General features: G+C 53.2%; 1 protein-coding gene and 1 long non-coding RNA gene across 2 annotated transcripts; one reads left to right on the top strand and one right to left on the bottom strand.

Moving 5' to 3' along the window:
- Positions 1-355: 355 nt before the first annotated feature.
- On the bottom strand, positions 356-3,001 carry LOC116574823. The gene is made up of 3 exons (XR_004279513.1): positions 2,932-3,001; positions 1,598-1,834; positions 356-761 (listed from the first exon to the last, which is right to left on the bottom strand). It is a non-coding gene; the product is annotated as an uncharacterized LOC116574823 (long non-coding RNA).
- On the top strand, positions 2,978-23,457 carry IL12RB1 (interleukin 12 receptor subunit beta 1). The gene is made up of 17 exons (XM_032315632.1): positions 2,978-3,063; positions 3,187-3,340; positions 4,448-4,510; positions 5,274-5,388; positions 6,073-6,242; positions 7,343-7,485; positions 10,254-10,287; positions 10,705-10,839; positions 12,213-12,295; positions 13,344-13,581; positions 15,815-15,982; positions 16,697-16,834; positions 17,226-17,381; positions 19,006-19,140; positions 20,063-20,168; positions 20,481-20,562; positions 21,341-23,457. Exons 2-17 carry the CDS (start codon positions 3,211-3,213, stop codon positions 21,692-21,694), a joined length of 2,250 nt encoding a protein of 749 aa, XP_032171523.1. The 5' UTR covers positions 2,978-3,063; positions 3,187-3,210; the 3' UTR covers positions 21,695-23,457.
- Positions 23,458-24,630: the final 1,173 nt, after the last annotated feature.

Genomic DNA, 24,630 nt, shown 5'->3' with positions numbered 1-24,630 from the left:
GTATCATGACCTGAGCTGAAGGCAGACACTTAACGACTGAGCCATCCAGATTTTATTTATTTATTTATCTGAGAGAGAGAGAAAGAAAGAAAGAAAGAAAGAAAGAAAGAAAGAAAGCAGTGGGAGGAGCAGAGGGAGAGGGACAAGAAGTCTCCGTGCTCAGGGCAGAGCTGTATGCAGGGCTTGATCCCATGACCCCAAGATTACTATACTGAGCTGAAATCAAGAGTCAGATTCTCAACCAACTGAGCCACCCAGACACCCCTTCTTTTTTTCTTCCTCATTAAAGGTTTTATTTATTCATTTGACAGAGAGCAAGCAAGCACAAGTAGAGGGAGCAGCAGGCAGAGGGAGAGGGAGAAGCAGGTTCTTTGCTGAGCAGAGAAGCTGATGGGGGGCTTGATGGAGGGCTTGGTGGGGGGCTCAATGCTGGGCTCGATCCCAGGACTCTGGGATCACGACCTGAGTCGAAGGCAGATGGTTAACGACTGAGCCACCCAGGCGCATCCTTTTGGGTATTATTTAAAACATCCTTAAACGATCCCTGGAGGCATTAGAAAGTTCTGGATGAATGGATGAACGGATGAAAATTGATCTTATTGGTGAATGAGAAACCACAAATGTGTTTGTAAACTAAGATTTTCTCCTTGCAAACTCCTACTTATCCTTCAGCATTCTCCTTAGATGCCCTCTGGAGGCATTAGGGTCTCGTGGCCACATGGAGAGAAGCTCAGCCTTCCTTGGGCTGCAAGTCACTCACCCTGGAAGAAAACGGAAACCAAGGGGGTGGGGAAATTCTGTGGTCCCTCCCATCATGATTTCCATTTCCTGGGCCCCTTTTAACCCAGTCCTTCCTGCCTCACCCTCCCTGCAGCTAGCGAGGAGGCATCTGAAAGTGGGGCAGCCCTAGAAGCATATCCTGGCTGTATTTCTGGGGCAGCAGGGAGGGACCCATAAGGGCACCCTGAGGGCTTCCTGGCGGAGGGTGCAGGCAGACCAGGGGCGGTGGGTGTGCAGATGTGGCACGGGGAAGGTGAAGTGCAGTGAACCTTGGGGCAAGCTTCAGATCCCGACTTTGATAAGAGTAGAAACACCACCTCCCCTGTGGCTAGTATCTGGTGCTCACACACCTGCTATGACTGCCCAGTCCCCTTAGGAGAAAGTCCAGCCCTTCGGCCTGGCACTTGAGGTGCTCATCTGCCTTACTCCTGTGGAGCCACAGATTGCCGTGTTCATTTTGATATTCCCCAAAGCATGTCCCTGAACTTGGCTTCTGCTGTGCCCTCTGCCAGGAATGCTTTTTCTATAAACCGAGTTCAAGATCCCCCTTCTCTGGGCATCTCTCCCGACTCTCCCTTGGGACGTGCCCCCACCTCTGACACTCCCTGCACCCACCCCTGCTGCCAAGGAGCTGTGGGCACCTGTGTCCAGCTGTGTCCCTTCCTCTGCTCCTCCCCCACCCCCCAATGTCTTTCCAAGGGCTGCTCTGGGAAGTCCGGTGACTTTGGGGGGCTGGGAAAGATCTGCAACAAGAGCAGAGGCTGCTGGGGGCCCCCCAAAGAACGATTCATTTCCCTGGCTGTCTGGTGGGCATTACCTGCCAGGAGCCGGGCCCTCCTTTAGCGTTTCACAACTGTCTATTTTGCAGATGGTGTAGCTGAAGCCTAGACGGGCCAGCCTTGGTGGGGGCCAGCCCTGGGGCATGAGGCTTGTTCCTAAAGATGCAAAACTCACCCTCGCTGGGGGGAAAGGGGGAGTCTCTGTCTGAATCCATCTCTTCATGTGCAGCTGGGGACTCGAGGGGTCTGGGCACCTCAGGGCTCAGTCTCTCCATCTGTGAAATGGGACACAGAGATGGTGTCTCCTGGGGTAGGGGTGTCAGGATCTTCGAGAGGAGACCAAGGATTTGGCTCCATCTCTGTCTCTTTCATCTTTCTTTATGTTTCTACCAATCTGTCTCTGTCTCTGTCTCTCTGTCTCTACCCCTCCCCCCAGGCCTCACACATCCGTCCTGCAGCCCGCTCCACCCCCTGGCCTGGCCTGGGCCCTATTGCCAGTGAAGGCTGCTCTGTACGGGGTCACGGGGTCCCCGTCCCCACTGTGCCAGGCCTGGGACACTGCCTCTTTGTTCCCATGTCTCTGACCTCATGGCCTCCTGGGCGCCTGACCCTGACTAGCTCAGCCGCCCGCAGGGACAGGGAGCCTCTGAGACTGGGCTTCCTCCCAGCCCACCTGGGTCCTGGTCCCCAGATGCTCTTCCGGGAGAGACTCCCACCATGTTCCTCAGTCCCCCTGTGCTCCAGGAACATTTTTCTTTAAGGTGAAAATCACATAACCTAAAATAAACCATTTTAAAATCTACACTTCAGGGACATTTAGAACTTTCACCGTGTTCTGCAACCATCTCCTCTGTCCAGTCCCAGAACATTCTCATCACCCCAAATGGACACTCGTCCCCATTAGCAGTCACTCCCCAAACCCCATCTCCCAGCCCCTGGCAACCACTTATCTTTCTGTCTCTGAATTTGCCGGTTCTGGACATTTCACGTACATGGGGGCCATACAACATGTGGGCTGCTGTGTCTGGCTGTTCTCACTCAGCAGGACTTTTTTGGGGTTCACCCACTTTTTAGCATGAGTCTGTCCTTCTCCATGGACATTTTGGGACTTTGTAGACAGTGAGGAGAAAGGCTCAGAAACTGAGACCCGCCCGCCCCCGATGCCAAGAAACAGACGCAGAGAGGGGACAAAGCTTAGTCTGAATGAAGCAAAGAGCTCTTCAGGCGCGGGGACCCAGGGTGCCCTGCGGTGGAGTTGGGGAAATGGAGAGGTGGGCGTGTGGGGAGGGGGCAGCGTAGAGCAAACACTTCATAACGGTTTGTTAGGAGAGTGAACACAGACATCCGAGAACACTGGGCTCCCGCTTGGCACCTGAGTCTCAGAGGTCAGCTAGAGAGGGCCGGAAACCAGGGCAAGGGCTCAGAGCAGCTGGCCACTCAAGGGGTTGGCACCTCCGGCTAAGGCTTGGGCCATCAGTGTAGACCCCCAGATCCGTGACTCCAGGTGGGTTTGTGGCCGCGATGAGGCCGCCACCACGATGCTGACTTCTTAGTTTCTCTTTCAGTTTGACTTGTGCCAGGAGGGGCCATGACATCTAACTCCTTCTTTTTTTTTTGATCTTTTAAGTCCTCCTTCTTACTCAGCTTCAACATGTTCAGGGGCAAGGACAGGGTGGCTGGCAGAAGTTCATCTGGGGCTGTGAGCTTCTGTGTGGGCTCCATGGGACAGCTGTGGGCCAGGCTGGTCCCCCTCCTTCTGCTCCTGCTCCGAGGGCAAGGCGGTGAGTTCCCCACCTTGACATCATGGCTTTTCTTGCCGCGGGGCATGTGCGTGTAGGGTGGTGGACCTGGCTGAGCCTCAGTCTTTCCCTCTATCAAACTTGGGCATCTCTGCTCTGGTCTTGACATCATCTTCTGTGGAATGGGCTAAATCTCTGAATCTTAACCACCCCCTGGGGTTCTGTGAGAAATGCTAAAATCCAAAAACGATAAGGAGAGGCACCTGAGTGGCTCAGTCTGCTTTCAGCTCAGCTCATGATCCCAGGGTCCCGGGATGGAGCTCTGTGTCGGCGGGGAGCCTGCTTCTCCCTCTCCCTTTGCCTGCCGTTCTGTCTGCTTGTGCCTTCTCTTTCTGTAAAATAAATAAAATCTTTAAAAAAAAGAAAAAGCGGGATGCCTGGGTTGCTCAGTCAGTTGAGTGTCTGCCTTCAGTTCAGGTCATGATCCCGGGATCCGGGGATCGAGTCCCACATCAGGCTCCTTGCTCAGTGGGGAGCCTGCTTCTCCCTCTGCCCCTCCCCATGATTGTGTTCTCTCTCTCTCTCTCTCAAATAAATAAATAAAATCTTTAAGAAAAAAAAGAAAAAGAAAAGGATAAGGAACAAGTATGTATATAATGGATATACATGTTTATAGTTTTATTTTATTATTAGACAAAATATATGTACATACTCTCTCTCCTTCTCGTGGGATCGGACGGAAAGGAGCCCAGACCCCTGCAGATGACTGGGTTTGAAATCTAATTCCAGCTCCCCTGTGGCTGCATTGTGACCTCAAGTCACTACTTTGCCTCTCTGTGTGTCTCTGTAAACTGATCATCAGCAAGGTTTCAGGTTGTTGAGTGGATGAATGAATGGTGGATGGATGGGTGGTTGGATGGATGAATGGGTGGTTGGATGGACGGATGGGTGGAGCGTAGGACAGATGAATGCGTGCGTGCCTGATGGGTGGCTGGTGGAAGATAGGATGTGTGGATGGATGGGTGGGCGGACCCATAGATGGGAGAGTGGGTGGGTGGACGGATGATCTCTTGGCAAGCCCCCCGCCAGAGCGCCTCCACCATGCAGTAAAAGACTGGAAACGTCATTCTGTCTTCGTTGTCTTTGCAGCAGAAGCGTGCAGTACCAGTGGGTGCTGTTTTCAGGACCCGCCGTATCCGGATGCAGGCGCAGGTCTGGGACAGTTCCTTATTGTGGGGAGAGGTCATGCTAGGGTCTGACTGCCCCTTCCTTAGCCGCTCCTCCCTCAGCTCCCTCCCGCCCAGTCAAAGATTCAGGTGCACCTGAGGTCTTGGGAACAGCCTAAGAGCCTACTCTTCCTGTCCTCACCAAGCTCCGGTGTCCCAGGGTCTGCCACCAAACAGGTGTTTCGTCCTTCCTTTCGTGCAAGAACTATTTACCAAGCTCCTACTGCATGCAGACCCAGTTCTAGGCGTGAAAGAATCAGCCACAAGCCCGACTGACTTCCTGGGGCCACAGCCTAGTGTGGGAGGTGGATAACAGGCAGACAAATGCACAGACAGCATGCCAGAATGTGCTATGAGAAACCAGAGGAAGGGGAGGGAGGATGGAGGAGGCGGCGGCTTCAGGTTGCCTGGTGGTCAAGGAGGTGACGCTGAAGGAGAAACTAGAATGTCAAGATCTGTGGGAAAAGCATTCCAGACAGATGGCACAGCATGCGCAAAGGCCCTGAGGTGGGAGTGAGTCTGCTGTGTTTGGGGACTGGTGAGGAGGTTGGTGTGGCTGGAGGAGGGTGAGCAGAGGAGAAGGCAGGAGACAGGAGCGAAGGGCACAGGGAGGGTGCTGGGAGAGCGCCAAGGCTGAGGTTGACACTGGATTACTTAAATGTCACAAAGATTCATCCCAAGTGTGCACCAGCAAGGAGGGCCCCCTCCCAGCTCTTGGTTCCTTCTGAAACCTTTGGGATCTCCTCCAGGCTCGGCTTCAGGCCCCAGGGACCTGAACTGCTACCGGATAGTCAGTGCTGGTTATGAATGCTCCTGGCAGTATGAGGGCCCCACGACTGGGGTCAGCCACTTCCTGAGGTGCTGGTAAGGACCTTGCCCCGGTCCCCAAACCTTCACCCATCATCCCACACTTGCTCCTGCCCCCACGCCCCTGCTCTCAGAGATGTGATCTTAGCAAGGTCCTTGCCCTTCCTGGTGGCTCAGTGTCTTATGTGAGAAGGGAGGGTGGGGACTTTATTGGGGGGGGGGCTGTCAGCGTTAGGTGGGCATCTAAGTTGGGTGGCAGTTAGGGTCCCTCTCATCCTTCCTCCTCACCCGCTCACTCATTTGTCCATCCTTCCAACCATTCGTTTCTTCATCTGCATCGTGAGATTCTGGGGTTCCCCCAAACCCTCAGTGGCAGGCTGATCCCCCTAGAGTCCCCAGGCTGGGGAGGGGGAGTCAAAAGGGCAGAAGAAGATCCTGGGATGGGGCGCCTGGGTGGCTCAGTGGGTTAGAGCCTCTGCCTTTGGCTCGGGTCATGGTCCCAGGGTCCTGGGATCGAGTCCCGCATCGGGCTCTCTGCTCAGCAGGGAGCCTGCTTCCCCCCTCTCTCTCTGCCTGCCTCTCTGCCTACTTGTGATCTCTGTCTGTCAAATAAATAAATAAAATCTTAAAAAAAAAATAAAAGAAGATCCTGGAATGTGACGCGGCTCATCTACCGGGGCTGCTGAGCCCCCCTGCGGGTCCTGCAACCCCAGACTCAGCCCCAGTGCTCCCCTCACGCAGCCTCAGGTCCGGGCGCTGCTGCTACTTTGCCGCGGGCTCAGCCACCAGCCTGCGGTTCTCTGACCAGGACGGCGTAGCTGTGCTCCAAGCCGTCACGCTCTGGGTGGAATCTCGAGCTGAGAACCGGACACAGAAGTCCCCTAAGATCACCCTGAAGCTTCATAGTGCAGGTCAGCACCCGTTCTCCTCCTCCCTGCCCCCCCTTCCTCACCCAGAGATGCCTCGGGTCCCTGAGCCTAGACCCGCCGGGATCTGGGCCAGGGGCTTGATAATGCCAATGATTTTCACATCAAACCCTGTTGCGGGACATGGTAGAGTTCTTCACAGTCCCCTCACCAATCCCCATCTGCTGGGCACTTAGGTTGCTTCTGGTTTCTCCCCGAAACTGTAATACCACTGGGACCTCGTTGGGTCTTTAAAATCCGTTTTCACGACGCAACCACGGACACTTAATACCTAGAGTTTGAGATGCTCCTGTGTGTTATGCTGACTCATAGGGGACATGAGTGAGGCCAACAAAGTTGGCCGCTCCGGGCTGGCATTAGGGTAAGGTGAGGGAGGAACCTGACTTGGGCACGAAATTGTAAGGGATGCCAGAAAACTCAGGAGTCAATATAAATAATTTTGTAAAGAGATGTTTTTTGAAAAATCAAAATTAATGCCAAAAAATCCATGATGAACAATGTATCAAATTTTAAGATGAAGGCAGGATCCGACCATCCCTCATGGAGGCCAGAGTCAAGAGGAAGTGATGAGCAGGAAGGACTATTATATATGAGGAAATGCTGCTGGGAGGTCAAGCTGAGCCCGGAAGGTCAAAAAGGATCCAACAATAATCAGGGGTAGAGAAGTGTGTTCCAGGCAGAGGGCATAAGGGCACAGCAAGTGCAAAGGTCCTGAGGTAGAATCAGACATGGTATGACCAAGATGCAGAAAAGAATGATGGATGCTTCTCTTCAAGTCAGGGTTTAAAAAATTAGTAAGATTTCCCTAATAGTCTTCTAAAAAATAGATTCAATTAATTATCCTCTTATCAGCAACTCACAAAAGTGCCCATCTCACCACAATATTGCTACAAGGAGTGTCAGTCTTGAATCTTTGAGCCATAGAATCCTAGGCTTAGATGGAACTTGTAAGGGTTTCCCTGATGCACATCCTGGAGACTCAGTCAGTTTCCCTGGGCTGGGTGGGGCAGATTTTCCAAAATTTTAAGTACGAATAACTTACACATATTCTGGCTCCCCTCCCCAATCTCCATCTCTGTTCCTAGTTAAATACGACCCCCCGCTGGTTGGAGACGTCACTGTGTCTAGGTCTTCAGGGCAGGTGCTCTTGAAGTGGGAGAACCCAGCCCGCCAGGATGGCGCCGAGGTGCAGTTCCGGCACCGGACATCCAGCAGCCTGTGGGAGTTGGTGAGTTTATTCCCCAGGCCAGGAGAGAACACAGGCTTCTCCCCGGGGAACATGACACCCAAATCAGTTTCACCATCTCTACATCCATCTCCCCTCCTGCCTGGTCTCCACTCTTGCCCTGCAGCTAGCCTCTGGAGTCTCTTTGACACTCAGATCTCATCGGAACCTCCCTTGCTCACACACCCTCCATAGCTCCCTATTACCTCGGGAGAGCATCCTTTCCTCAGCTGGCCCCAGGCACCCTCACCAACCTCATGTTTCCTCTGGCCCCCTCTGAATGGCCATCATTATCTGCCCATGCCCTGAATTTCCAAACTCTACCTTTGCCCATGCAGTCTCCTCCATCTTCACACCTTCTTCTCTATGAGTGGCTGAAAATCCAGTTGATCTTCAGGGTCTAGTTCAAGGGCAGCCTCTCTAGGAAGCTCCCCTTCCACTTCCCTCTTTCCTTCTTTCTTTCCTTCCTCCCTTCCTTTTTCTTCTTCTTCTTCTTCTTTTTTTTTTTTTAGATACAATTGACATATAACAATATGTTGGCTGTAGGTGTACAACATCATTATTTGATATTTGTATGTATTGTGAAATGATCACAGTCAGTCTAGCTACTGTCCATCACCACCTGCGATACAAACCTTATGTCTTGTAAGGACTTGTAAGATCTACTCTCCTAGGCACGTCCAAGTACATCACACAGTATTAGGAACTATAGTCACCATGCAGTACATGACATCCTAGGACTTACTTATGCTATAACTGAAGTGTGTACCTTTGACCCCCATTCCTCCCACCCCCCAACCCCCTGCCTCTGGTGACCACCGATCTGTTCTCCATGTCCATGAGTTCCATTTTATTTTGCTTTGGATTCCATGTGTGCGAGAGAGATCCTATGGTATTTGTCCTTCTCTGAATTATTTCACTTAGTATAGTGCCCTCGAGGCTTGTTCACATCGTCACACACGTCAGGGTGTCCTTCTTTTACAGCTGAATAATATCCCTGTGTATGTGTGTGTGTGTGTACCCCATGTTCTTTTTGCATTCATCGGCGGATGAATGGAAGCACTTTGGTTGCTTCCGTATCTTGGCTATTGTAGGTGAGGCTGCAGTAAACATTTTTTTCAAGACTATTTATTTATTTATTTGTTGGGGGGGTGGTGTGTGTGGAACACAAGCAGGGAGAATTGGAGAGGGAGAAGCAGGCTTCCCGCCAAGCAGGGAGCCCGATGTGGGGCTCGATCCCAGGACCCTGGGGACATGAAGGCAGATACTTAACCAACTGAGCTACCCAGGCGCCCCTGTCTTGTGTCTTCTTGATGATAGTCATTCGAACTGAGATGGTTTCTCATTATGGTTTTGATTTGCACTTCCCTGATGAAGAGTGATGTCAAGCATGGTCTTTCTACCTGTTGGCTGTCTGTATGTCCTCCGCAGACCTTCGTTCATTCTTCAGCTACCTTCTGCTGTCCCTTCTGTTGCCCCCACGCGGAGCAAGCTGGGTCTGCAAGGAACCTCAGCCCTTGCTTCAGGCCCAAGAAGCCCCTAGATGGGAAGAGACAGAGACCTCTGTCTCTGTCCTCTGAATCGGACCTCTGAATCGTGGCATCTCCTCCTCCCTCAGACTGGTGGCATTTTCAGGCCAGGGAGCAACCCCAGCTTCAGCCCCATCTCCCTTTCCAGTGTCGGAGCCCCCTGAGCCTCAGTGACCCCATCCGGTGAATGGGATCTGTCCAGAGGCAGGTGATATGGGACTCCTGCTGGGGGAGGGGCCTCTCTGTCAGTTTGATTTGAAGTTCCGGATGTTGGGGGACCTCTCCGCATGACACAGGGTGTGGGGGGCAGGCCGTGTCCTACACCTGACTCTCCTGACCCCCAACACCACTGACATACAGGTTTTCCCTCCTAAAACAATTTTTGTAGGAAAGTACAGAATAATAATTTTGCCTCTGAAAATCTTTTAAGCCAACTTTTATTTTGGGAATAATCTTAGATTTTCAGAAAAGTTACAAAGAAGTAGCCAGCTCCACTAGAAAGGCCCCCCAGCCGCCCCACATGCGAACATCTTACATTCTTTTTTTTAAAGATTTTATTTATTTATTTGACAGAGATCACAAGTAGGCCGAGAGGCAGGCAGAGAGAGAGGAAAGGAAGCAGGCTCCCTGCTGGGCAGAGAGCCCGACATGGGGCTCGATCCCAGGACCCTGGGATCATGACCTGAGCTGAAGGCAGAGGCTTTAACCCACTGAGCCACCCAGGCACCCCACATCTTACATTCTTGAGCGTGTCTGTCCACAACCAAGATAAACGTTGCCACGTTGCTGGGGACTAAATCCCTGGGCTTATTCTGAGCCACCTGTTTTTCCACAAAAGTCCTCTTTTTTTTTTTTTTTTTTAAAGCGCCTGGGTGGCTCAGTGGGTTAAGCCTCTGCCTTCAGCTCAGGTCATAGTCTCAGGGTCCTGAGATTGAGCCCCTCATCAGGCTCTCTGCTCAGTGGGGAGTCCGCTTCTCCCTCTCTATCTGTGTGCTTCTCTGCCTACTTGCGATCTCTCTCTCTCTGTCAAATAAATAAATAAAGAATCTTTAAAAAACAAAACAAAACAAAAAACAAATGTCCTCTTTCTTTCTTTTTCTAACCCAAGCTTCCACATTGCACTTAGAATAATTGTTTAAAATTATAAAAGAGCTAATATTTCTTTCAAAAAAAACCTTTTTTTTTTTTTTTTTTTAACCTTTTACCAAAAGGTAAAACTATGTATATATGATCTGGTCCTAGGGCAACTGCGGACCTCAGGAGGATGCTGGCTTCGGTGAGAATAATAGTACCAACAACAGCTTCAGCATGCTAGCATTAATTGAGCACCTACTGTGTGCCAGGCCCAGTGCTAATTTCGTTGTACGCTTGCTTGGCCCATCCTTAGTTCCATAGTGGATTATTCCCATTTCTCAGGTGAGGAAATGGGCTCGGGGGTGAGAAGCCATTGACCAGGCTCGCATCCCAATGGATAGCCTTGCCACGACATCAACCTAGGGCCAGGGCAAGAATGGGACACCTTGAGGTCCCCCAAGAGGACAGGGCCTGGCCTATTCCCACAGTGGTCCCAGGGCCCAGCACGCAGTTGGCACTCAATTAAGTGTCTGGTGGCTAAACGATGAGTGCCAAGCCCCAGGCACCCCTAAGTCTGAGACAGCCCTTCAGCTTGAAGTTCGGCTTATTTCCCCACCAGAGTCCTGCCTCTGCCCCCTGCGGATGGACGCAGCCCAGGAATTCCAGCTCCGCAGGAGGCGACTCAGGCCAGCAGCCCCAGGAGACCCAGGAGACCCCTGGAGCAGCTGGAGCAGCCCCGTGTGTGTCCCCCCTGGTGAGAGCAGTCCAGAGCCTGGAAGTGGGGCAGGCATTAGAAATACAGCAGTGGGTACTAGAAATAAGGTGGCAAGAGAAATTTGGGGAAATTAGTAAAAGGTGCTAGGGCAGGGGACCTGGGTGGCTCAGTGGGCTAAGCGTCTGCCTTCAGCTCAGGTCATGATCCCAGGGTCCTGGGACTGAGCCTGGCCTTGGGCTCCCTGCTCAGCAGGGAGTCGGCTTCTGTCCATCTCCCTGGGACCCTCCATCCCCCATCCCCCACCCTCACTCATGCGTGCTCTCTCTTGCAAATCAATAAATAAAATCTTAAAAAAAGAAAAAAAAGAGGTGGAGCGAGTTTCACTTTGTAAAATGTGGAGAATCCATAATCTGAAAAGAAACATTTCCCAGTCTTTCTTTCCTTCCCATGTGTCCTGTTGGCTTTGTTCTTTAAGGCCACGCAGGGAGTTGGCAGGGGGAAATGGCCGTGTCGTGAAGACATAGCTTCCCGAAGGACACAGGAAGCTGGAGTTTGGGCAGCTCCCAAGTGGAGATGGGAGCTCCCGAGAGGCAAGGAAGGATGAGGTGATTGTCAACATTTTGCCCTTGACCTTGTGACCTTGGCAGGTCTCTTCCTGCCCCCGGTGCATTATCCACTGCGAAACAGCTCCAAGAGTTCTTTTCAGACTTTAAAACGAAAACTGTAGTAGAAAATGTATTAGATAAGATCTACCATTTTAACCATTTTAAAGCATAGGGGTTTTTTTGTTTTTTGTTTTTTTTTTGTTTTGTTTTTAGGACTGTATTTATTTATTCGAGAGAGAGAGAGAGCACACGCACGGCAGGGGGAGGGACAGAGGGAGAGAGCATTCCAAGCAGACTCCCCATCAAGCCTGGAGCCTAATCCCATGACCCCGAGACCATGACCTGAGCTGAAATCAAGAGTCCAATGCCACCCAGGAGCCCCCAAAGTGGATAGTTTTATGGCATTAAGTATAGTCACATGGTCATAGACTAGATCTTCATGTTTCCGCTTTTGAAACTTCTTTTTTTTTTTTTTTTAAAGATTTTATTTATTTATTTGACAGAGAGAGAGATCACAAGTAGACACAGAGGCAGGGGTTGGGGGGTGGGAAGCAGGCTCCCTGCTGAGCAGAGAGCCCGATGCGGGGCTTGATCCCAGGACCCTGAGATCATGACCTGGGCTGAAGGCAGAGGCTTAACCCACTGAGCCACCCAGGCGCCCGCTTTTGAAACTTCTTAACAACCCATGGGAATCCTGTGTTTCAAGGGAGGGAAGGAAAATGTCCTGGGTCCCCATGCATGGTCTGTGGGAGGTGGCGGTGAGCAAGGGACCACCCCCCGCGTCACTGTCTCACCATTCCATTACAGAACATCTTCCACAACCCAGCTTGAGGTTCTCTGTGGAGGCGCTCCGTCCCAATGGGAGGAGGCAGGTGACCCTGCACGGGCAGGTAATGGGCTGTCACGGGGCTGTGGGGTGGCCTGGGATGGGGAGAAGGAGACAAGAGGCTAGAGTCAGGGTGCACAAGGGGGATACTGTGAGAGAAGAGATGTGGAGGAGGCGAGGATTCCGAGGACTTTGGGTTTAATGGGGAACAATGGAGGGTGTGTGAGCAGAAGAGGTATATGACTGGGTTCAGTGTTCCCAGACTTCCCCCAGCTCCCATGGGGGGACCAGAGTGTGGGGGGCTAGGGTGGAAGTGGGCAGGCCAGGGGTAGACAATGTTGGTCTAGGTGGGAGAGGATTTCTTTGAAGTCTCCCGAGCAACCCATTAAGAGCAGTCTAATTAACCTCCAAGTTATGAGAAGGAAGCTGAAGCACAGAGGGAAAATCTCTTGCCCAAGTCAGGGCCAAAACCATCAGATATTTCACCCACTGGCTTTACCATAATTAATTGGCCGGCTCCCTAATAGGCTGGCCCAGTATGCCTACAGTGAAGCTTTACTTCCTGGCATTCCTGTCATTTGAATTCCTTTTTTAAAAAAAGATTTTATTTATTTATTTGACAGAGATCACAAGTAGGCGGGGGGGGGGGGGGCGGCGGGGAGCAGGCTGAGCAGAGAGCCTGATGCAGGGCTCCATCCCAGGACCCTGAGATCATGACCTGAGCCGAAAGCAGAGGCTTAAGCTGCTGAGCCACCCAGGCACCCCTGAATTCCCTTTCTTAGGAAACACTTCCAGGCTTGAAGTAACTGGGTCCAAAGAGGAAAAACATTTTTTTCCTGACACTCAGTAGGTTTTGCCAAATTATTTCCTTCCCAAACCAATAGGCACTTGCCACAGATGCCTATTTCCCAACAGCCTCCCCAGGACCGAGGGTTTTTTTTGTTTTGTTTTGCTTTGTTTTTTTTTGCTTGTTTGTTTTTAAAAAGTTTTTGGCTCATGTCACAGACTGTGGCCCGTGGATGAGTCTGTTCAGGGGCTGCATGCCGATGTTGGCCCGTGGGGATGATGACGGTGTTCAAGGCTCCACAAACCGTCTCTCACATTCACGACAGCTGCCCCAAGTTGAGCTTCCAGAAGGCTGCCTCGGATCCAACTCTGGCGGGGAGGTGACCTACCGTGCCCGCCTGCACATGCTATCCTGCTCGTGTAAGATCAAGTCGACAATGAACTTTCAGCTGAAGAAACCACTCGACCTCTCTGGTGCGGCCTATGACCTGGCTGTCATCTCTCAGAATCGCTTCGGCCCCGGCCCCAACCAGACATGGCACATTCCTGCCCACACCCATACAGGTGCCTCCTCCAGCCGGGGAGGGGTGTGGGAGGGCCTCTCAGAGCTAAATGCCTCCTCTGAGCCTCTACCAGACTAGGGTGAGGCAGGTGAGGCACAAAAATCAAGCAGGTGTCTCATTCAGGAATGTGTCAAAATCACTAATTAAGGTACATATTGTTAGAATGCGATATTTTACCAAACTCTAGCTGGCAAACTACAGCCCAGGCCAACCATTTGTAAATGAAGTTTCCTGGGACCAGGGTTGAGATCAGGGTATGGTGAGTGAGGCAGGACAACGCGAATATGCGGCCGACCCTAACTTCATTTCAAATCTTGATATTTGCTCGTTCTATATAGGTATCGATGTGATTAAAGATGTCCTTATATTTATAGATATGAGAGGAAAAAATCAAGATTTATATTTATGTATACATGCACATGAATACGTCTACATAAGTTATTGAGGTGAAGGTCACACCTCAGCATGAACCAGTTTGGTAGGTAGAATTCAGTGGTGTTTAGGACATTTGCAGCGACGGGCAACCGTCACCTCTGTCTAGTTCCAGAGCATTTCTATCATCCCTAAAAGGAGACCCCACGCCTCTTTTTTTTTTTTTAAAGATTTATTTATTTATTTGACTGAGAGATCACAAGGAGGCAGAGAGGCAGGCAGAGAGAGAGAGAGAGAGAGGGAGAGAAGCAGGCTCCCTGCTGAGCAGAGAGCCCGATGCGGGACTCGATCTCAGGACCCTGAGACCATGACCTGAGCTGAAGGCAGAGGCTTTAACCCACTGAGCCACCCAGGCGACCCTGATCCCACACCTCTTATCCCTGGCCCCTGACACCCACTAATCTTTCTGTCTCTATGGCTTTGCCCATTTTGGACATTCCTTATACATGGGACTGCACACCCTGTGGCTCCTCGTGATCAGCTTCTCTCATCCAGCGTCATGTTTTTTTGAGGTTCCCCCACATCGTAGAGTGTATCAGGGCTTCCCCTCCTTTTCGTGGCTGAGTAACATTCCACTGTGTGGCTGAACCACGTGGTGTTTATCTGTTTATCCGTTAATGAACGTTTGGGCTGTTTCCACCTTTGGGCCATCGCAAAGAGTGCTCATGGCATATTTTCCTACTCATTTAAAAAAAATTTTATTTAGGGGCGCCTGGGTGGCTCAGTGGGTTAAAGCCTCTGCCTTTGGCTCAGGTCATGATCCCGGGGTCCTGGGATCGAGCCCCAATCGGGCTCTCTGCTCAGCAGGAAGCCTGCTTCCTCCTCTCTCTCTGCCTGCCTCTCTGCCTACTTGTGATCTCTCTCTGTCAAATAAATAAATAAAATCTTTAAAGAAAAAAAAAAGATTTTATTTATTTATTTGACAGATCACAAATAGGCAGAGAGGCAGGCAGGTGGGGGGAGCAGGCTCCCTGCTGAGCTCGATCCCAGGACCCTGAGATCATGACGTGAGCTGAAGGCAGAGGCTTTAACCCACTGAGCCACCCAGGCACCCCCTCCACTCATTTTCTGGTTCTTAAAAAAAATGGCATTAACAGTGTTTGTCTTGACGACAGAGTTCTTTGGTACCTCTAGCTTTGTGCCTGATACGTGCCTCACTCATCTCACCCTGGTCGTGTCCCTGCTGAGCACTCAGCAATCCTGTGAGGACAGGGCTGGTACGGGCGTGCCCATTTCAGAGATGAGACCTCTGAGGCTCAGAGAGGTAAAGCCATGTGCCAAGATGGCACAGCCACAAGTCCGTCAGCTCCTGGCCTGCTTCAGGTCATGGCCCCACTGTGTGACCTTGTGCCAGTGGCTCTCCCTCTCTGAGTCTCAGTTTCTGTATTATTGGGGTGATCACCTTCTCACTTCGTAGCAGAATGATACCTGTGAAGTGCTCAGCACTGGCCTGGTGCATATAGTTGGCACTCAGTAAATGGTAGTTGTTGTCCCTGGAATTGGAAGCAGTGCCCGCCTCCCTGAGATTGTTGCCCAGGAAGGGAGGAACCCTGGGGACTGAGTGGGTGTGTCCTCAGGCCTCTGAGCTCCTGTCCGGCTGGGAGGCCCACCCTGCAGACACCTGCTAGAGCAGGAGATGCTCCCCAAGCCAGTTGGGGGAGGGTGACGGGTGGGGGTGGGGATAGCAGCACAGGCAGCCCTGATGGTGGGCATCTTGGCAGGGGACTCACAGTCAGACCAGGAGACCTAACTCATTCAAACCACCATTGTTAGCCTAACCTGCCTCCCTCATCTCCTTCCAGAACCAAGGGCTCTGAATATCAGTGTTGGAGCCAATGGGACCTCCATGCACTGGCCAGCCCAGGCCAGGGCCAAGGCATATTGCATTGAGTGGCAGGCCCAAGACCAGGACAGGAACCTCACCAACTGCACCCTGACTCCGTCCCAGGACCAGGACCCTACAGGAATGGGTACCGTCATGTCTGTCGCCCTGTTTCTGCTTCTGCTTCTGCCTCCTCCCTTAGGGCTCCTGGTTGGCTCCAGCCATAGGGGTGTGTGAGGTGTCTGAGGCCCAGAGAGGTCTTGCTACTTGCCCAGGGTCACACAGAGGTGGGGACGGGCTGAGACTGGGACCCTGCCGCTCATGCATGTCTGAAGCCTCCTGCCAGGACCCTGAGGTGTCAGGGCCATAGCCCCAGGCAGATCGCACACCAATAGGTAATGAGTCTCACATCCCAGGGTGTTTGTTAAACAGGTCCCTGTGCCAGAGAAGGTGACAGCTCCCAAGATGCTGGTGGCAAACTAATGAGACCTCTGGAGAAAAAGGGGGAGCCTTCCAGCCCTGGCAGCCTCTCACTCCCACTTCCTACCCGGGGCCTGGCCCAGGGCCCCCGGAAACCTCAGCCTCAGACCTGGCCCTTGAGGTTCCTAGAATGGGGAGACAGAGCTGGAGCCAGATGCACCTGGCTCCCTGGCATCCGGGCTGGGCTACAGGTGGGGGGATGGGCTGCGGGCGGTGGGAATAAGAAAGGGATCCTGGAAGAGGGGACATTGGCACAAGGGCTTTGAATTATGAGCAGGAGAGCTTTAGGAGTTCCTGGCAGGCAGCACAGCCAGTGCAAAGGGGCAGAAGCATCAGTACAACCTATTTACACCACCGGCCTGGGCCTCGCCAATCTTTCTAGCAACCTACAGCTGGAGTAGAGGATCTGGGGCAATGGAGCAGAAGGTATGTTACCACATCACGATCTTCGCCTCTCCACGTCCAGAGAAGCCCATCTCGTGGTCCACAGTCTTGTCCACCTACCACTTCGGGGGCAATGGTGAGCAGCCCACACCTGCAGGGTGGTCTCTCCAGAGGGGCTTGGTGGGGGTCTTGGGTGTCAGGAGAGGGGAATGAACGCTTAGAGGCACTTACTCCAGGTCAAGCCTTGACCAGAATCCAGATGCGCAGAAGTCTCAGAGGATCCTGAAGACCGCCCCCCACTCTGCTCCCCACGCCTGAAGGGCACTGCCCCCATTTTATAGATAAGAAAAGTGAGTCTCAGAGACAGGCAGCAATGGGGGCTGAGTCGTGGAGCCGGGATGCGAACCCAGGCCCGCCTGACTCTGTTGCCAAGGTTCCCTGGGTCTCTGGACAGCGCCAGGCTGGGCAGGCAGAAAAAATTCAGCCGGTGCTCTTGGAATTGACCATGGTGACCGGGCTGGTTGCAGCCTCGGGGGCAGGACGCCCACAACACGTGTCAGTGAAGAAGCTCAGCCAGGGCTCCGTGAACGTGGACTGGACGCCGTCCCCGCTGAGCGCTTGCCCCGGTGTCCTGAAGGAGTACGTCGTGCGCTGTGAGGATGAGGAAGGCAGCCTTGTCTCTGGTACGTGGGCAGCACGGGCCTGGCTAGGGGAAGAAGGGACCTGGGATCGACGTCTGCCTGGCTATGGGCCCCTGAGCACCTCACCAGCCCTCTCTGGGCCTTGGTTTTCCCACTCATAAAACAAGAGTTGTTCGATTCCAAGAGGCCAGACTGCCCTTTCTGGACCCTCAGGAGGGCTCAGTGGGCACAGCTTCCATGTGTGGAAGTCAGCTCCTCATGCAAATCAGCAGCTTGACTGCCGTGGAGCCGGATGACCGTGTCCATTTCACAGATGGGGAAACTGAGGCTTGGAGAGGGTCTCCTGCCCCAGGGTTAAGCAAGCCTGGATTTGGGCTCAGTCAGATGCTCCTTCCTGCCCCTTGGGAGGGAAAAAGAGCCGTCTGTACATGGTAAGTCTCACCAGCGCTGGAGTTTCCTGACGTTTCACACACTGGGGGCCCCTCATGCAGTCTTTTCCTGTGGCCTCACCCACCCACCTCCCGCAGCAACAGTCCGGGCCAGCAGGACGGGCCTATTCGTGTCTTCATGTTCTTACCCAGCACCCAGCACCGGCCAAGGCCAAGGCGTGAATGCCGGGGAGCAGGGGAGGGATACTGGGGGGATGCTCTCGCATCAGAAACACATGCATCCTGTCATCTGCGTGATCACCCGCTGTTTAGAGGGGGTAAGTGGGGCCAAGTAGGGTTCAGGGACGCATTCTGGTGGCACAGCTGGAAGCCACCCCTTTGCCGATTTGCTGAAAGTCAAAAATGCTGAAGATGAATGCACCAAATGCCCGTTCGCCAAATTGAGCAATTTCCCCCACTCCAGTTTCTTTGGAAGAACATTCCTCTTGAATATAGACTTAGGGTTCTAGGAATTTTTTTCTTCTTGATAAGAGCCAACCACTGTATTCTCGTTTTAAGGACTTTTATGGAGAGCTTTATTTGTGAATGAAAGCCAACCGATTCCAGACTGTGTGCTGAGGTCCTACTGTGTGCTGAGGTTTGAGGGACACTGAGGAAGCAAGATAAAGTTAATGCTGAACTTGACCCTAAAGATGGGAAGGAGGAGAGGGAGGAAACCATGGGGCTATCTGGGGAAAGGGTGAGCACGGGGTGGGGGCGGTGGTGCAAAGGCCAGTGCAAAGGCCCTGAGGTGCTACTGAACCTGGTATCTTTAAGGAGCTTGGAGGATGGGGTGGCGTGGGGGAGAGAGAAAGAGCGAGCAGAGGTCAGAATTTGAGAAAAATAGCATCATTCACTAAATATTGGAGGGAAGAACAGTCCCCCAAGTAAGATGGGGTGAATGGGTGCATTCAGAGTTTTCAGAAGGGGCCAAGGGTCCCTCTCTTGGTTTTGGCTCAGGCCGTGATCTCAGGGCTGTGAGATCGAGCCCCGAGTCAGGCTCCACATTTGGCGAGGAGTCTGCTTGGGATTTTCCTTCTGCCCCTTCCTCTCATGCTCTCTCTCTAAAATAAAATCTTAAATTATTTTTTTTAAATGTTTTGAGCAAAATGTCCTTGAGTCCCCACTACCACTCTCAGCATGCGGCTGCCCACCCAGGACCTGGGCATCCCACTCCTGAGCCTGGCCTCCTGGCAGTAAAGGGAGTCTGGGGACCCACGGCTGCCTCCCTCCCACAGAGCTGCCTGTGAAGCCCACAGAGACCCAGGTCACCCTTGATGGCCTTCGGGCTGGGACAGCCTACACCGTGCAGGTTCGAGCGGACACTGTGATGCTGCAGGGTGCCTGGAGCAGGCCCCAGCCATTCAGCATCGGTGAGCAGGAGGGCAGGGCCTGGGTATGTACCCAGCATGCACTGCCCCACCCCAAGCCTCTGCAAGCAGCCCCACCCTGGCCCTGCTCCCCATGTAGCACCCGCAGGAGAAAGTCCCAGCCCACTCTGCTCTCCCCTCCTTGTGCAGTGTCCCCTTGTGAACCTCCCTTTCATGCTCTCATTGCCTTGCCCATGCAGGCTCCTCTGCCTGGGATGTTTGTTCTTCCTGCTAACTCCTATTCATCCTTAAAACCCAGTTCAAAAGCTTCCTCCTCCAGGAAGCCAACCATGCTTTCTCCAGGGTACCTACCCCACGCGCCTCGCCCCTCCCCCCCAAGCTGTGACAATCCTCCCTTCCTGGCCTGACAGCTTGGGAGTGGGTGAGGCTGTCCAGGCTCTGCCAGGCTCTGTCCAGCTTGGGGGCTCCGGTGGTGGGGGAGAGAATAGGGGGCCATTTGTTGATCTAGTGAAAGAATTGGTATCTCTCTTGTCACAAAGATAAGGAGGTGGACTCCATTGTCTTGGGGCGTGTGGCCAGAAGAGATTTGGAAACCAAATGATCCCTGTTCCTACCGTGGTCCCTGCCTGTTGCCCTTATAATGCAGTTTGGTCTCAAGAGAGACAGTGTGAGTCGGGCTTGGCATGGGGTGGCAGATCTGGGCCCAGGGGAGCAACCACAGGGGCACAACAAGCAGGCATGCGCAGCTAACATGTCCCAAGCCCTGTATGCCAGGACTTATCCTGCAGACCCAGGGCAGGTGGGTTCCCTGGTTCTTTGCTTCACACATGAGGAACCAGGCACAGAGGGACCCACGGTGTGCCACAGTCAGCAGTGAGTTGATGGAGGGTCCAGCCCTCCCAACACCCTTCCTAGTAAGAGGCAGGAGGTGCCCCTCTGCCAACCCAACCTCTCGCACTCCCAGAAGCCCAGGTTTCCCGGTTGTTCGATTTGTCCGTACTCCTCGTGTCTCTGGGGAGCTTCGCCAGCATCCTTCTCCTGGGCGTCTTTGGGTACCTCTGCCTGAACAGGTAATTTGCATGTCTCCCCCAAGATGATCCGTAATGCCAATAGTGATCATAGTAACCGCTCATGCCAAGTCAGTATTTGTGCCCAGTTTACAGATGAGGAAACTGAGGCCCAGAGAGTCAGGGCCCAGGTATCCAGCAAGGGGGGCAGAGCTGGGATTTAAATCCAGGTCTGTCAGCCTCCCGCACCCTCCAACCCCAATCCACATCTAATCTCCCTTTGTAACGTAGTGGAGATGAAAAGAGTAAGTTGGAACAATTAAAAAGTAAAAACAGAAAACGCTGCTTCTCTGACCAGTTTCCTTCCGTCCCCAGGGCTGCGCGGTACCTGTGCCCGCCCCTGCCCACACCTTGCGCCAGCACTGTGATCGAGTTCCCTAGCAGCCAGGGAAAGCAGGTAAGGACTCCTTTTCTGATTTAAAGTCCTATTTCTTGGTTCTATACTCTGGACCAGGGTTCTACAGAGTAATGGCCATGGACTAACTCGTTTTATCCTCCCCTAACCATGGACACAGGGACTCCAAGAACCTGTCCGATTTCACAGATAGGCAAGAAGAGGCCCAGAAAGGAACCTCCTGTGGGTCCTTTCTTAGCAGTAGAAACAACTCAAAGTGGCTTCAACAAAAAGGGAAACTGATGGGAGATGGGGAGATTCCCCAGATGGTGGTCTTCAGGCATGGCTAGGTCTAGGAATCCAGAGACTGGGTATCCATTTGTCTGGACTGCTGTTCTGCCCGCAGGCTTCCCTCCCACTCAGGTTCAGCCTTTCCCCAGTGGAAGAAGGGTGTTCAGTTCACTTTAGCAAAAGTCCCAGGGCCATCACCAATAGGCCTAGAGTGGGTCACATGCTCATCCCTGAGCCCATTGCCAGAATCAGAGGCTAGAGTGCTCTGCTTGGCTGGGCCATGTCACATATCCATCAGTCAAATTGTGGTGGGGTCAGTGCACAACCACATCAAAACGAGAAGAGAAGGAATAATTTCCCAAAGAGAAATGGTGTGTGTGTGGTGGGGAGGGCTTCCTAAAAGGGGCTGAATGGGCGGGGGGGGGGGGGGCGGCCATTGAGGCAGAGCTAATCCTCTGGTCTCAGGATTTTAGGGAATTAAGCCAGTAGGAACCTGATTCCAGGAAAATAGGGCCCTGCCCATAGTCTTGGCCCCACCCTTCCTATCTAGGCTTGGCAGTGGACAAGCCCGGCAGACTTCCCGGAGGAGGTGTCCCCAAAAGAGGCCTTGGTGGTGAACATGTCCTGGGAAAAAGGTGACGGAACTGACCTGGACACACCCATGCATCTCAAGGAGAAGACAGAGCTACTTCGGGACACTCCTGAGCTGACCTTGGACACAGAGCTCCCGTTGGAGGACAGGAGACAGGTGCAAGGCCATCCTGAGCCTCGGGCTCTGGGGCCAGGCAGGCAGGAAGGTCTGGAGGGCAACCTTGCCCAGGGGGTTGGACTCTCACTGCCCTTGGGAGACCTAATACAGACCCCCATAATCAGTGGCCCTTTGAACATGGACTTGGAGGCCTGAGTGAGAGAGACGAAAGCCGGCCTTGACCTTCAGACAGGAAGACTGAAGGTGGCCGGTTATTAAGCAAACATTGCATACCCAGTCTGTTCTGTCTAGACACACCCATGATGTCCTGATTCCCCATAACCACCTCGAGAGGTACATGGCTATTCTAGTTTACAGAGATGACCACTAAGGGTCAGAGAGAGCAAGGGTCAGAGAGAGCCAGAAGCTACCCAGCACAGGCAGGAGTCAAACCTGGGCAGAGAGATCCAGACCCCATTTCCGGTCCCGGCCCCTCCCCTCCTGCCAACACAGGTTGCACCACGTCCTGTGGCGGGAACCCTAGGAACCACCAAGAAAAGGAAGCTGCCACACCCCATGAAACCCATGGGGAAGGGACAGAATTTTTCAGGGTAGACTAGATTGGAGGGGGGCCCATAGGACACTAAGCTGGACGTGTGTCCCAGGAGCACTTGATGGGGAGTCTGGGCCCAGAACTCCAGCAGCACTGCAGGCTCCAGGCTCGGAAGATCTAGTCGTTGGAAAACAAGGGCAGCCCTAAGCATTCTGAGGGAGGCGATGGTTTCCTGCTTAGCCTTAGTCTCCTCCCCTCTAGAATGGGGGTGAGGATAATATTGAACTCACAGGTCTATTGAGGGGGTGTACGGCTTAATAAATGAGCCTTCTGTTGGGTAACGTTCCCCTGGCTGAAGCCTGCGTGTCATGCTCAAAATCCCCCAGTAGGGGAGTTCATTCATTCTCCACACGCATTTACCCATCTCTCCCTCTGGGCGCCCCCAGGAGCACCCGGATTGGGGGGAGACAGAATGATGATCACTCGGCAGAGTCAGGACTGGGCAAGGGGAGGGGCGACTCGAGGGGGAGTAGGATTTGGCTCCCTCAAAACATGAGACTTGGTTCATTCCCCCAGTTCCGCCGGCTCCCCCCCCCCAACTCCGCCCCGTTTGGGGGTCGATCCGCCCTCCACCCAGGGCTCAGGTCAGGAATCGGGGTTCCCCCTTTCTCCTGACACCCAACGGCCCACAGCAGGAACGCGTGCCTGCCCCCCCGCCGTTCACACCCTGAATCCCCCCTCTTCCTTTCCCCTCCTGCCCAGAGCTTCTCCCATTGTTAAACGAGGCGTCTCGGATTCCCCTGGTGGCCACCAGGTGGCAACAGCAGCACGTGTCTCTCTGGTCTAGCGGGGACGTGGGGGCACACCGCCTTCCCCGCCCCTTTCAGCCCGCTAGGAGTTTGCAAAACAGACTTTTCCGGTGTTAAGTGGGGAAGGGAGTGGGGGGGTGGAGATTAGAACCCAGAGCCACTGAATTTTTTGGCAAAAGGACCTGAAGCCTCTGGGTGAGAGCGGTCTGGCCCCACAGGCTGGGAGACTAGTGGTCCAGGCCCCGCCCCTTTGGGGGGCCCCCATTTGTGCATCTAGATGGGGACACAGAAGCCTTGGCCTCGTGCTCCAACCACGAGTGACTGCTCCTTGTTCCGCGCATGCTCCCTCCCTTGAATTTGCCACCTCCCCGTCTGGCAGGCCTTCCCGTGTGAATCAGTTCTCATTCTTAGGTGGCAGGACCGAGTGGGCAGACAGGAAGGGATGCTGGGTCAGCGCCCTCACAGAAGAAAACCAGAGGGATCTGAGCCCCGGGCTCAGAACTACCCCTTCAAGACCAGGGCCCCACACCCACCCCTACTGCTCCTGTGCTCCTCACTGCTCACGGCCACCAGCAGGTGCCCCCCCCCCCCCGCCCCGGGATGCCCATTGAGGAACGGAGAAACAGACCCAGCCGCACAGTGGAATATTACCCAGCCATAAAAAGGAATGAGGTTCTGAATCGTGCTACAATGGGGCTGAACTTCAGCCCAGTAAAGAACAGGGGGTAAGAGATGTCTTCCTGGAAGGGGTGATAGGAGGGTCAAGATGGTGAGGGGAGGCAGCAAAACCAGTGAGTAAAGGCCCCGAGGTGGGTGTGGTTAATGGGGGAGTGCCTCAGAGGAGGGTGTTAGAGATCACTGCCTACTGGGGACTTACGGGGTTTATTCCTGTGCTGGGGGAGCTGATGTCCTAGAGCAGGATTGTTGAAACCCGATTTCTGAGTTGTTTAAAGATTCTTCCTGCTGCCGTTCAGAAGAGCGGGTGACCCAGCCCTGCTGGCCTCAGTGTTCTCGTCTGTAAAATGGATAAGGTGGCCTCTCCAGAGCCCTGGGCCCCTTCTCACTTCCTCTCCTCTGTCTCTATCTCTCTTGGTCTCCCTCTCACCATGGCTTCCACCGCGAGTCAGGAAGCATGTCTCTATCAGAGAGAGAGGCTGCCTCAGTTTACCTCCCCAGATATATTCCTCTTCTATTTCTCCAGTGGCCTCTGGGCTTGGTCAGAAAGAGATGTTGTCTCTGTCTCTGCCCTCGAGCCAGGATGGGACTGAGGTATCAGCGGCTCCCTGGGGACTCTGGGCTGTGGGAGATGACACAGGACAGCCATGGCCGGGCCTCTCACACATAACTGCCCTCCATGACAAGGTTGCCCTGCCCCCAACTGGGCACCTTTGTTCATGCCTCCTTTTTTGTTTTTTCGTGTTTTGTCTTAAAAAAAAAAAAAAAGATTGTATTTATTTATTTGACAGAGAGAGAGATCACAAGTAGGCAGGGAGGGAGGGGGAAGCAGCTCCCTGCTGAGCAGAGAGCCCAATATGGGGCTTGATCCCAGGACCCTGAGACCATGACCTGAGCCGAAGGCAGAGGCTTAACCCGCTGAGCCACCTCGGAGCCCCTGTCATTTTTTTTTTTTCTTTTAAAGAGACATCTACACACCATACAAATCACCCTTGCAAAGTGAATAGTTCTGTAGCATTTGGTGCATTCCCAATGTTGTGAAACCACCGCCTTGTGTAATTCCAGAACTCTTTCATGACCTCAAAACGAAACCCTATGCCCATGAGCCGTCACTC

This window comes from Mustela erminea, chromosome 1, assembly GCF_009829155.1.
Source record: "Mustela erminea isolate mMusErm1 chromosome 1, mMusErm1.Pri, whole genome shotgun sequence".
NCBI lineage: Eukaryota > Metazoa > Chordata > Mammalia > Carnivora > Mustelidae > Mustela > Mustela erminea.
Note: the sequence above shows the minus strand (reverse complement) of the source record. Positions and strands in the feature narration are given on the sequence as shown.